General features: G+C 37.9%; 1 protein-coding gene across 7 annotated transcripts in view; it reads right to left on the bottom strand.

Annotated features, from left to right (window-relative positions):
- The window catches only part of PSD3 (pleckstrin and Sec7 domain containing 3), a gene marked incomplete at its 5' end in the record, with an annotated part of 582,691 nt that overhangs the window by 163,219 nt on the left and 404,930 nt on the right, over positions 1 to 14,542 (bottom strand). For 6 of the 7 annotated variants that reach the window (XM_082863881.1, XM_082863882.1, XM_082863883.1 and 3 more), the window contains one exon: positions 8,964 to 9,007. In XM_082863881.1, the coding sequence (XP_082720007.1) occupies positions 8,964 to 9,007 (44 nt within the window). Of the gene's footprint in view, positions 1 to 8,963; positions 9,039 to 14,542 lie in introns of all 7 variants that reach the window. The other variant, XM_082863887.1, reaches the window with a different exon arrangement.

The raw sequence follows: 14,542 nt of genomic DNA, 5'->3' as shown, positions 1-14,542 counted from the left end.
AGATTAGAAATGAATTACATGGAAAAAAATGTAAAAAACACAAACACATGGAGGCTAAACAATACATTACTAAATAACCAAGAGATCTCTGAGGAAATCAAAGAGGAGATCAAAAAATACCTAGAGACAAATGACAATGAAAACACGACGATCCAAAACCTATGGGATGCAGCAGAAGCAGTTCTAAGAGGGAAGTTTACAGCTGTACAAGCCTACCTCAAGAAACAAGAAAAATCTCAAATAAACAATCTAATCTTACACCTAAAGGAACTAGAGAAAGAAGAACAAACAAAACCCAAAGTTAGCAGAAGGAAAGAAATCATAAAGATCAGAGCAGAAATAAATGAAATAGAAACAAAGAAAACAATAGCAAAGATCAATAAAACTAAAAGTTGGTTCTTTGAGAAGATAAAAAAAATTGATCAACCATTAGTGAGACTCAGCAAGAAAAAGAGGGAGAGGACTCAAAACAATAAAATTAGAAATGAAAAAGGAGAAATTACAACAGACACCACAGAAATACAAAGCATCCTGTAAGATTACTACAAGCAACTGTATGCCAATACAATGGACAACCTGGAAGAAATGGACAAATTCTTAGAAAGGTACAACCTCCCAAGACTGAACCAGGAATAGATAATATGAACAGACCAATTACAAGTAATGAAATTGAAACTGTGATTAAAAAACTTCCAACAAACAAAAATCCAGGACCAGATGGCTTCAGAGGTGAATTCTATCAAACATTTAGAGAAGAGCTAACACCCATCCTTCTCAAACCCTTTCAAAAAATTGCAGAGGAAGGAACACTCCCAAACTCATTCTATGAGGCCACTATCACCCTGATATCAAAACCAGACAAAGATACTACAAAAAAGAAAATTGCCGTCAATATCACTGATGAATATAGATGCAAAAATCCTCAACAAAATACTAGCAAACAGAATCCAACAACACAATAAAAGGATCATACACCATGACCAAGTGGGATTTATCTCAGGGATGCAAGGATTCTTCAATATACGCAAATCAATCAATGTAATGCACCATATTAACAAACTGAAGAAGAAAAACCATATGATCATCTCAATAGATGCATAAAAAGCTTTTGACAAAATTCAACACCCACTTATGACAAAAACTCTCCAAAAAGTGGGCACAGAGGGGACCTACCTGAACATAATAAAGGCCATATATGACAAACCCACAGCAAACATCATTCTCAATGGTGAAAAACTGAAAGCATTTCCTCTAAGATCAGGAACAAGGCAAGGATGTCCACTCTTGCCACTATTATTCAACATAGTTTTGGAAGTCCTAGCCATAGCAATCAGTGAAGAAAAAGAAATAAAAGGTATACAAATTGGAAAAGAAGTGAAACTGTCACTGTTTGCAGATGACATGATACTATACATAGAGAATCCTAAAGATGCCACCATAAAACTACTAGAGCTAATCAATGAATTTGGTAAAGTTGCACGATACAAAATTAATGCACAGAAATCTGTTGCATTCCTATACACTAATGATGAAAAATCTGAAAGTGAAATTAAGGGAACACTCCCATTTACCACTGCAAGAAAAAGAATAAAATACCTAGGAATAAACCTACCCAGGGACAGAAAAGAGCTGTATGCAGAAAACTATAAGACACTGCTGAAAGAAATTTAGATGACACCAACAGATGGAGAGATATACCATGTTCTTGGATTGGAAGAATCAATATTTTGAAAATGACTCTACTACCCAAAGCAATCTACAGATTGAATGCAATCCTTATCAAATTACCAATGTCATTTTTTACAGAACTAGAACAAAAAAATCTTAAAATTTGTATGGAGACACAAAAGATCCCAAATAGCCAAAGCAGTCTTGAGGGAAAAAAACAGAGCTGGAGGAATCAGACTCCCTGACTTCAGACTATACTATAAAGCTACAGTAATCAAGACAATATGGTACTGGCAGAAAAACAGAAACATAGATCAATCGAGCAAGACAGAAAGCCCAGAGATAAACCTACGCACCTATGGTCAACTAATCTATGACAAAGGAGGCAAGGATATAAAATGGAGAAAAGACAGTCTCTTCAATAAGTGGTGCTGGGAAAACTGGACAGCTACATGTAAAAGAATGAAATTAGAACACTCCCTAACACCATACACAAAAATAAACTCAAAGTGGATTAGAGACCTAAATGTAGGAGCAGACACTATGAAACTCCTAGAGGAAAACATAGGAAGAACACTCTATGACATATATCACAGCAAGATCTTTTTTGACCCACCTCCTAGAGTAATGGAAATAAAACCAAAAATAAATGGGACCTAATGAAACTTCGAAGTTTTTGCACAGCAAAGGAAACCATAAACAAGATGAAAAGACGACCCTCAGAATGTGAGAAAATATTTGCAAACGAATCAACAGGCAAAGGATTAATCTCCAAGATATACAAGCAGTTCATGCAGCTCAATATTAAAAAAACAAACAACCCAATCCACAAATGGGCAGAAAATATTTGCAAACGAATCAACAGACAAAGGATTAATCTCCAAGATATACAAGCAGTTCATGCAGCTCAATATTAAAAAAACAAACAACCCAATCCACAAATGGGCAGAAGACCTAAATAGACATTTCTCCAAAGAAGACATACAGATGGCCAAGAAGCACATGAAAAGCTACTCAACATCACTAATTATTAGAGAAATGCAAATCAAAACTACAATCAGGTATCACCTCACACCAGTTAGAATGCGAATCATCAGAAAATCTACAAACAACAAATCCTGGAGAGGGTGTGGAGAAAAGGGAACCCTCTTGCACTGTTAGTGGGAATGTAAATGGATACAGCCAGTATGGAGAACAGTATGGAAGTTCCTTAAAAAACTAAAAATAGAATTACCGTATGACCCAGCAATCCCACTACTGGGCATATACCCAGAGAAAACCATAATTCAAAATGACACATGCACCCCAATGTTCATTGCAGCACTATTTACAATAGCCAGGTCATGGAAGCAACCTAAATGCCCATAGACAGACGAATGGATAAAGAAGATGGGGTACATATATACAATGGAATATTACTCAGCCATAAAAAGGAACGAATTTGGGTCATTTGTAGAGACGTGGTTGGATCTAGAGACTATCATACAGAGTCAAGTAAGTCAGAAAGAGAAAAACAAATATCGTATATTAACGCATATATATGGAACCTAGAAAAATGGTACAGATGAACCAATTTGCAGAGCAGAAATTGAGACACAGATGTAGAGAACAAACGTATGGACACCAAGCGGGGAAAGAGGCGGGAGGGGGGGCTGTTGGTGTGATGAATTGGGCGATTGGGATTGACATGCATACATACACTGATGTGTATAAAATGGATGACTAATAAGAAAGAAAGAAAGGAAAAAAAGAATAAGGAACATAGGAGGTAAAAGACCTGTATTTGGAAAACCATATAACACAGATGAAAGGAACTGAAGATGACTCAAACAGATGGAAAGATATACCATGTTCTTGGATTGGAAGAATTAATATTGTTAAAATGACCATACAGATTCAATGCAATCCCTGTCAAAATACTAATGGCATTTTTTTCACAGAACTAGAAAAAATTTCAAAATTTATATGGAAACACAAAAGACCCCGAATAGTCAAAACAATCTTGAGAAAGAAGAAGAGAATTGGGGAAATCACACTGCCTGTCTTCAGACTATACTACAAACCTACAGTAATCGAAACAGTATGGTACTAGCACAAAAACAGATGCACAGATCAATGGAACAGGATAGAGAGCCCAGAAATAAAACCACACACTTATGGTCAATTAATCTATAACAAAGGAGGCAAGACTATATACAATGGAGAAAAGATAGTCCCTTTAATACGTGGTGCTGGGAAAACTGGACAGCTATCTGTAAAAAAATGAAGTTAGAACATTCTCTAACACCACATACAAAAATAAACTCAACATGGATTAAAGACCTCAATGTAAGACTGGATACTATAAAACTCCTAGAAGAAAACATAGGCAGAACACTCTTTGACATGAATTGTGGCAATATTTTTTTGGATCTGGTCCTAAAGGAAAGAAAAACATCATTAAACAAATGGGCCCCTTAACTTTAAAAGCTTTTGCATAGCAAAGGAAACCACTGAGAAAACGAAAAGACAATCTACTGAAAGGGAGAAAATATTTGCAAATGATATAACCAATAAGGGGTTAATACCCAACATATACAGACAGCTCATGCAACTCAACATCAAAAGAACACACAACTGGATTAAAAAATGGGCCGAAGACCTGAAGGACATTTTTACAAAGAGGACATGCAGATGGCCAACAGACACATGGAAAGATGCCCAGCATCACTAATCGTAAGGGAAATGCAAAATCACAACCATGATGAGATATCACCTCACACCTGTCAGAATGGCTATCATCAAAAAGAACACAAATAACCAATGTTGGTGAGGATGTGGAGAAAAGGGAACCCTCATACACTGTGTATGGGAATGTAAATTGGTGCAGTCACTGTGGAAAATAGCATGGAGGTTTCTCACAAAACGAAAAATAGAACTCCCATATGATCCAGCAATTCCACTGCTGGGTAAGTATCTGAAAGAAACAAAAACACTAATTCGAAAAGATACATGCATCCCAATGTTCATAGCAGCATTATTTACAATTGCCAAGATATGGAAGCAACCTAAGTGTCCATCAACAGATGAATGGATAAAAACAGATATGGTGTATATATACAATGGAATACTACTCAGCCATAAAAACGAATGAAATTTTGCCATTTGCAGAAACATGGATGGACTTGGAGGGCATTATATTATGCTAAGTGAAATAAGTTAGAGAAAGAAAAATAGTGTATGATATCAATTATATGTGGAATCTAAAAAACATAACAAACTAGTGAATACAGCAAGAAAGCAGCAGACCCATAGATGTAGAGAACAAACCAGTGGTTACCAGCGGGGAGAGGGAAGGGGGGAGGGGCAATATAGGGGGAGGGGATTAAGAGGTACAAACTATTAGGTATAAAATAAGCTACAAGGGTATACTGTACAACATGGGGAATATAGCCAATATTTTATAATAACTATAAATGGAGTATACCCTTTAAAAACTGTGACTCACTATACTGCATACCTGTAATATATATAACATTGTACATCAAGTATACTTCAGTAAAAATAAAATAAATCAATATCAAGATCTCCCCCATGCAAGTATATACTACGAAATCCTACAAACTTTGAAGTAGCAACCCCTTTCCTGTAACTATTATCTAAACTTACACAACTGTAGAAAATCTCTCAGGAAATGCAGTTCCTTGCACTGTTGCTATTATTCTTTCTATAGACTTTTATATAGACTTCATTACATATAAGCACTATGCTCCTCAAAGGAGGATATAAAGGGACAAATCCAGACATGTATAACTTCCTTAAGCTTACAGTCTTAATGGAACATTCCTATCAATAACTATAACTGAGAATAGAAATCACTGTGTCATCAGATAAAGTAAAGTGGATGTTTAAAGGCTGAGATTATTTCTGGTTGGTAAGATCAGGAAAGAATTCATGGAGCATGTTATGAGCTGGGCTGTAAAGAATGGCAGGGATGTAGATTCTAAGCAGAGGTTACTTTATGAGCACTGTCCAAAAAGCCAGAAGCCATGGGGCAAGTGCAGGGAATGGCATCTAGTGGCAGCTTTGTTGACATACAGGGTGTGTGAAGACAAGTACGGGGAATAAAATAGATTACTGGCACAATGTGCAGAGCTTAATGACATTTTAGAGCAGAGGAGGGCTTCAAAACAGGTTAAAGTAGAGGAAAGAGGCTGGAGGCGGAGACAGTCAGGAGGCAGAAGCAGGGATGTCTGAACTCGGAGTGCCGCAGCAGGAATGGTGTGGGGCTGCTGGTGGGGCCGGTTCCGCAGGAGCGAACGAGGGGCCAGAGAGGTTCAAGGATGATGGGAGCCCAGAATCTAGGAAATACTGGTGCCATTAATAGAAGTGGAGAACATGTGACGAAGTCTAGAGACAGATGATGAGTGCTGAGTGCAGAGGAAATGTCCTGCAGAAAAATGCAAATGTTGAACTGAAATCTGGGAAAGAGGGCAGAGCTGCATATAAGGTAAGAATTTTTAGATATGGCAGATGAACTCTTAAGACTGAATGAGACTGATGAGAATGGGACTTTAGTGAAAAGACAATTCTAAGTGCTAATCTTCGGGAAATACTAACATTAATGGCTAATAGGAGGAAAATGAATCAGAGAAGGTGTGATTGGAGAGATACAAGGAAAACTGGGGGAGCACAGTATTACATACAGTTACACACATGCATATATACTTACTTATGAATGAAAAAGCTTAGCTCTTGATCTGAAGATCACATAAGTTGATATATGGACAGCAGGGTTTTCTAAAGTGTGTTCTAGGGCAGGGGTCCCCAACCCCTGGGGATACCAGTCCGCAGCCTATTAGGAACCGGGCCTCACAGCAGGAGGTGAGTGGCGGGAGAGTGAGGGAAGCTTCATCTGCCGCTCCCCATCACTCCCCACGGCTCCCCACCGCTTGCACTGCCACCTGAGCCATCCCTCCCCACCCCCCTCTGCCCCCATCCATGGAAAAACTGTCTTCCACAAAACCGGTCCCTGGTGCCAAAAAGGTTGGGGACCACTGTTCTAGGGAACACTAGTTTTATTAGCTGTTGAAAGGTACTTCATGATCAAAACAGGACTCAGGGATCAAAAAGGTTAGGATATTGGCCCTTTATCTACTGAAGAAATTCAAAGAGTCCATCACACTGACCCATAAACCCTTTTTGTTTTATATCCTCTAGATAACAGCAGTGTATCTAGACAAGGAGCCAGCTTGAGAAATACTGATACGTCGTAACGTTTCAAAATTCACAGAATATTAAAACTGAAAAGGACAGCTGTGATCATTTCTTCCAATCGCTTCATTTTATACGAGAAGAAAGTTAATTATATGATAAATTACTGTATTGCCTTATTCTTGGTAGGTGATGAATAAATGTGGATAGGAAAGCGTATGAACAAGAGAGAAATAAAAAGGGAAATGACAAATAAAATAGAAATCTGAGCTTTAAAAGCTACAATATTAGTTACCATTTGAGAGGTAACTTGCTTTATGCTTATTGTTTTAGAATATTTCACAGTGTCATCCTGAAGAGGAAACTGAGGCCTCAAGGATCACATGGCCAGTGGTCCAGCTGGTACACAGCAGAGCTCGAATTCAAACCCAAATCTGTCTTACTCTTGAAATCTGGGCTCTTGACCACAATGCCCTGTTGACCTGACAAGAGGGCCAAAGAAGAATCCAGTTCTTGGGTAAACATCCACCCTCATCCATGGATAGGGCCCAAGATAAAGCTTTCTTATACCGAATTGCCACTATATATAAATGTAAATAAAACCTAATGTAGCAAATTCAATATATCAAAAATCTAGATTTACAAAACAGATCCTCAGGAGTATATTTATTTTCTTTTAAAAATAAATTTATAAAAGAATCATCAAAATATTCTCTCTCACAATATGAATATATTTACAATTATTTCATTCTATTAATTTTTTCGAGAGTAGACATCCTGCATAGGTCAAGATACGCCTTTCATATTTCAGCAAGGGTCTAAGTATATCATTTAGGAAATTTTTCTAGGAAACTCACTTTCACTCATGAGAAATAAGTCCAAAAATAATCGCTTTGGACCTCAGGCCATGAATTCATATTAATTTTAATGAGTTTTCCTTGAAATGATACACTATCTCTACTTGAGTCTGGTGATATACATACACAGAAACATAGGCCATCACATATACTTGCAAATATTACAGTCTCATACTTTGAATCCCCAATTTAAAATAGTACCACATTCCCTTACAATTAGTCAAACAATTTAAGTGGTATTGATATTTTTTAATTTATTCTAGCATGTTATATGTAAGATCTAGTCAACTGGCAAACCATTTTTCCACAGTGTGCATTATGAAAGAATAAGATTTATTCCCCCAAGTTATGATTTGTAAACCTAAGTTCACTGTAGATGGCTATGTTAGGTAACATGTCAGAAAAATATTTATGAAAGCTTAATATCAGTGAAAATCAAAAATAAAATTCACATGTAGTTCTAATTTAAAAACATATTTGGCTCTAATTTTCTTGATAACTGGATTAAAAATTTAGTAAAGATTCTGCTCTAACAATTTCTAAAAAATTAAATTCTTAACTGCTATATTGATTAGTAGAAATTTAACAAGGGTGGTTTTCTTGGTCTACATAGAGTTAGTTATAATTTATCTGTAATACTATCTCCCCCAAAGTATGTACCTTGAAACCTTACATTTTACTGTCAAAATAGATTCAGGAAACATTGCAAATTCTATATCTCTCTTACAGATTGACAATACACATCAGCACTGTACAAGCTCCTGGAAGTTCTTCAGTTAAAAAAAAAATTAGCTTCATTTAATCCATCATTTCTTAAGCTTATCTATCAATATCCTGGTATAATTAGTGTCACAGGAAACAGGATTAGAAAACCTTGCTATAATGATAAGAAGGAGATAATCAGAATCAGTGTATGGTACCCAAATCATCTGTGTTAGATTCTGGAATTTATGTAATTTTACCATATTTTCTTTTTGAATGCTATTTTTTATAAAAAGATAATTGATTGCATACAGGCATAGCAAACAGCTTAAAATAAGAATAGGAGCATGCTGGGTACCAAGAAAAAGACATAGGATACTCGGGGTTTATGTGTCTTATACAAAGTAGGTAAGACACTGGTGTAAAACGAGAACAGTTGGTGCAATTAACCCTTCTCCAGGGTCACCACTAAGGCACAAAGAAACACAGTAAGAAAAGAGCAAGTGGTTCATTTACTAAATGGCTGACATGCAGCATACTTACACTGCCCACTCAAGCTTCTCATTCTTGATTGAGTTGTACAGAGCCTGTAAAGAGAGAAAACAAGATGGAATTATTCTTTTCACCCTGTTTCACATTTTGCGTTCAGCAAATGACCAAAGCCAAAAGGCTTGAGTGAGTCAGCAAGCAACTCCCAGGGCCCTTGTGGGTCATCCTATTGGTACTGCAGAAATGAAGAAAACACAGGTGAGGCTAAGGAGCACAGGGCAGGTAGAGCTCTGTGAAAGAGAGAGACTTTTCATGAAGTAAAAAACGTCATTTGTAAGACACACAACACTGTACTACATTTTACCACAGTAAAATATAGGACATGATTAAAATTAGACCATGTACTCTATTTTTCTTATTCAAAATATGGTCTTATAGTTTCATTGCTTTGGAAATTTCAATATTCATACCTTTTCATTAATGGAATAAATATAACTGTTTTCATAACAACTTAATGAGTAAGACACATGGAAGGGAGACTGAAGCCCAATTATGGGAGACTATCTCAGAATAATTTCAGAGTTTCTATGCCAATGACTTAAACAGCTTTTTGTTTTGTTTTGTTTTTTTATTGGGATAAAGTTGCTTTACAATGGTGTGTTAGTTTCTGCTGTACAGTCAAGTGAATCAGCTATATGTACATGTATATGCCCTCTTTGTTGGATTTCCTTCCCATTTAGATCACCACAGAGCACTGAGTTCCCTGTGCTGTACAGCACATTCTCATTAGTTACCTATTTTGTACACAGTAGTGTATATATGTCAATCCCAATCTCCCAATTCATCCCACCCTCCCTTTCCCGCCCTCGGGGTCCATATGTTTGTTTTCTACATCTGTGTCTCTATTTCTGCTTTGCAAATAGGTTCATCTGTACCACTCTTTTAGATTCCACATATATGCGTTAATATACGATATTTGTCTTTCTCCTTCTGATTTCACTCTGTATGACAGTCTCTAGGTCCATCCACATCTCTACAAATGACCCAATTTCATTCCTTTTATGGCTGCGTAATATTCCATTGTATCAGAATGGCCATCATCAAAAAATCTACAAACATTAAATGCTGGAGAGGGTGTGGAGAAAAGGGAACCCTCTTGCACTGTTGGTGGGAACGTAAATTGATACAGCCACTATGGGGAACAGTATGGAGGTTCCTTAAAAAACTAAAAATAGAACTACCATACGACCCAGCAATCCCACTACTTGGCATATACCCTGAGAAGACCATAATTCAGAAAGAGTCATTTACCAAAATGTTCACTGCAGCACTATTTACAATAGCCAGAACATGGAAGCAACCTAAATGTCCACCGATAGATGAATGGATAAAGAAGATGTGGCACATATATACAATGGAATATTACTCAGCCATAAAAAGAAACGAAATTGAGTTATTTGTAGTGAGGTGGATGGACCCAGAGTCTGTCATACAGAGTCAAGTAAGTCAGAAAGAGAAAAACAAATACTGTATGCTAATGCATATATATGGAATCTAAAGGAAAAAAAATGGTTCTGAAGACCCTAGGGGCAGGACAGGAATAAAGATGCAGACGTAGAAAATGGACTTGAGGACATGGGGAGGGGGAAGGGTAAGCTGGGACAAAGTGAGAGAGTGGCATGGACTTATATACACTACCAAATATAAAACAGATAGCTAGTGGGAAGCAGCTGCATAGCACAGGGAGATCAGCTTGGTGCTCTGTGACCACCTAGAGGGGTGGGATAGGGAGGGTGGGAGGGAGACGCAAGAGGGCGGGGATATGGGGATATATGTATATGTACAGCTGATTCACTGTGTTATACAGCAGAAACTAACACACTATTGTAAAGCAATTATACTCCAATAGAGATGTTTAAAAAAATTAAAAAAAAAAAAGCCACATGCACTCCAGTGTTTACTGCAGCACTATTCACAATAGCCAGGTCCTGGAAGCAAGCTAGGTGTCCATGGACAGAGGAATGGATTAAGCAGCTTTTACGGGTCCCACCTCCTGACTCTGCTTTACAGTTGGTGAGTGCCGCACTGGCGGGTGCGGTGGTGCAGCAGACAGAAAGCTTCCTTGGAGCCTCCAAGGCTCCGTCCAGGCAGCAGAAGACTGCCCCACCACACCTCCCAGCTCTGGCGTCACGTGTAAGCTCCTTGTAATCACGTTGTTCCACTACAGCTAATCCAAGAAAATGCTACCCACACCTCTAGTTTCTTACTTTTGAGTGAGATGTTATAAAGAAAACACAAGTGCATCTCTAAGATATAACAGCAAATTGCGTTGAAGAGAGGACTATGTGTCTAATAACATGATGCAGTTGGAACATTTTTCTTTAAAGAAGGATTTGGACTTATGAGACTCATCTCATTCACTCTGAGATGGGAAAAGGGGGATCAGATGCCATCCAACCCCTCATCTTTCACATGAGGAAATGGTAAGTTCATAACATTTCCCAGGCAGCACAGCAGAGCAGAGGCAGAACTGCCTTGTAGATCTATCTTCTAAGTGTGAGAGGAAGTCTACATGTGTGTGATCAAAAAGACTGCATCCAGCTAGTGAACTCCCTTTCTAGCAAAGCACGTCCCAATTCAGGACAAAGATGCTTAGTTACAGATTTTATATTATTTAAGATGCGATACATGTATCCTTAGCCAGTGTCTTGACAGACTCCATGGGAGTTCTTCAGTGTGGCTACAGTAGTCAGTTTACCTACTGTATAATTATGGGAGCTAATAAAATTTAGGACACATTTCATCATTATCAGGGTATGGTAAAACGTGTCCTCAAATATAGAAATGGTAAAACATCAAAAGAAAATAAGGGGTAAATCAAGGCACAAAGACCATGCTATAAATTGGATGTTCTTTTTGAAGAACTCAAATTCACTCAAGAACTAGGACAACCTATTATATAGCTAATGTCTCTTGAGTCTGCATGTACAGAAGTGCAGAGTCAATGTCTAGCTCCAGCCTCAGGAGACTCTTGCTGATAAGTGTCTTTACATTAATTCTATTCCTTGTAGGAGCCGTCCTGAACCCACAAGTAATAGTGGGCTTTTCAGAAGAGACAGACCATTAAAGGTTTTTTATACACTATCACTCTCAATACTAACCAGAGTAATTTAACAATATGGTAAAGATTAAAAAACTACCTGTTCATAAAGGTAGAAAATGATATCTAAGCAACTAGAAATTTTCCAATAAATTCAATTCTGCCCTAGATCATTTTTTTTTCAAATTTTTTGCCTGTGAGAATATTTTCTTGAAGAAAGAACTGAGTTTCAAATGAGAAGATTCTTGTTTCCCTGTCAGCTGCACATCACACAACAAACTCTATTATAAAGGGTCTTGTAAAATTCAACAAACTTGCTATATTGTAGGTCAAGTCCTCTTTGTGTAAATGATAACGCAACAAATCTAAACACGGGATGTTAGCCTTATCCTTTTCAATGAAAAAATTACAAAGGGATTTTCCTGAATCTTTTTAGTGCTTTATGATAGTCCATTATTTCTCTTAAAAAAGGAAAATTTGCTTTGCAAATGCATCCAACACTCATATACCCTGATCACAACTGCCTACCCTTGTATCTACTTCACGTCGTTAGGAACTGAAGTCCCTTGATTCCCCCTCATCTCCAGCCAACAGTCCTCACATCCTTTCCCAGGAAGCCCATCACCTCAACCAGTCTTGATGGTACTTTCCACTTCTTTGTCCCATGGCCTTTCTGTTGTACCTGAAAAGAAACACTGTAACTCTTGACCAATCCTATTCTGACTTCACATTATATTAGTTAAGGTTTCTTTAGTTTCAAATTCAAAAATCTAAACTCTACCTTAAGGGTAAGGGGGACCTAACGTTTATGTAGCCAAACCATAAAAAAGATCCAGATGGAGCTGGCCACAGGGACACAGGAATTTAAAATTCTACCCCCTTGTCAACCATTTCTCAATAAAACTGGGAAAAAAACATAAACTCTGCCCCCTCTACTTTCAACTCTTCTCTTTCCATCCCAAACATCCCCACTCCCTGTTTCTTTGCTACACAAGAAACAATAAACATGTCCATATCAACAGCACCCATTCACATCTTTGTATCTCTGAATAAGAGAAACCCACAGTTCTTTTCCCCCAGCTCCAGTTTGAAAAGATTCCAACTGGTATGATGTAGGTCACCTGTCCTCCCCACTGATCAATCCATGTGCCTGGGAGATGAGGAGTTATGATTCGGCCCTTCCCTGGAGTCAAGGGGGCTGGGGTATCTATTACAGAAGGGTGGCACTGACTGGCCGCAAGTGCAGACCTCCTGAGCTCCTGGTAGGTGACTAATTCAACATTAATAGAGAACATTAACAACAGTACACACTAACATCTCACACTTCCGCAGAGCATTCATTCATGAGTCTCTTTTAACTTTTTTGCCATTTTCCCTAAAATGTATCTGCTTTGGCATCTGTTCTTTCCTCCTTTCTGACAGGAAGGGAAGGAGTGGTCCATGCCTGCCAGGCTAAGCCTCTAACACAGGTCCTGACCTTCCCTTTCTGGGGTAACAGCTCTTCCTTTACCTGCTCCCCTCTATCAGCTTTCAAACCTGTGCAGGTCTCTCCAAACCCCATCTCTGCAATTTAGTTGCCACGCTTTGTTCCTCAGAACCTCTCCTGAGAGAAGTTTCAGCAATTCTTATCTCCGCTTGATCTATTCTCTTCAATCTAGTTTCCATCCCTGTTCCTCCATTAAAACTTATCACAACAAATTCATCAGCTTTCCTCGTTCAAGGCCACTCTAGTGTTCTGTATCTCTTCACCTTCAGCAGCACTGAATACTCTCAAACATTGAATATATTCTTCCTTATTTTCTGTGACACAATACTTAGTTTCCTGAATTTTCTCCTATCTCCTTTGACAATCCTTCTCCTTACTCATATCTTCCTCATCTTATCCCTTAAATGTGGCTGAACCTAAGGGTTTATCTTCGGCCCATGTGAACTCCTGTGAAGTTCAGATTCATGTGTCACAAAGCATCACAAACTCCGTAAAAAGGAACTAACTAGTACATGAAGGCCTAATAGTGAAAGTGTACTCTCAATCTTAGTAAACCCCATTGATATAAAACATTTAATTACTGGAGTACAGAAACACTACACATAAAGCCCAAGGATGGGTAGTTTATGGTGATATAAAACATGCCCAAGTCAGAATCCTAGAAATGCCAAAATTTTTCTATCAATTGTTCCATTCAAAATACTTTTACATATATTTCTACCACACAATCAAGGAAGCTCCAGGTTAAAATCATCTTTACTACCAATCTTGCACCTGCCTACTAATGGCACAAGAACAAGCCTTTTAGTAATAGTGTTTTTAGGACAAACTGTTAAAACTCAAGAAACAACAAAATGGAATTTCAGAGCTGAAAGGGGCCTTAGAGGTCATGAAATAAATTCTTCCTTTTGTAGATGGGGAAAATGAAGCCCCTTGTTTAAAAAATTCTCTTAAGGTGCTATAGCTAGTTTTCATAAAATTTGACTCAGAACTTACATTTCTCTCAGAAATCAAGTGACTACATTCAACTAAGTACATTCTATCCTT

Source organism: Leucopleurus acutus (assembly GCF_964270905.1).
Source record: "Leucopleurus acutus genome assembly, chromosome: 21".
NCBI classification, from domain to species: Eukaryota; Metazoa; Chordata; class Mammalia; order Artiodactyla; family Delphinidae; genus Leucopleurus; species Leucopleurus acutus.
This window is presented reverse-complemented; position numbering and strand designations above follow the sequence as displayed.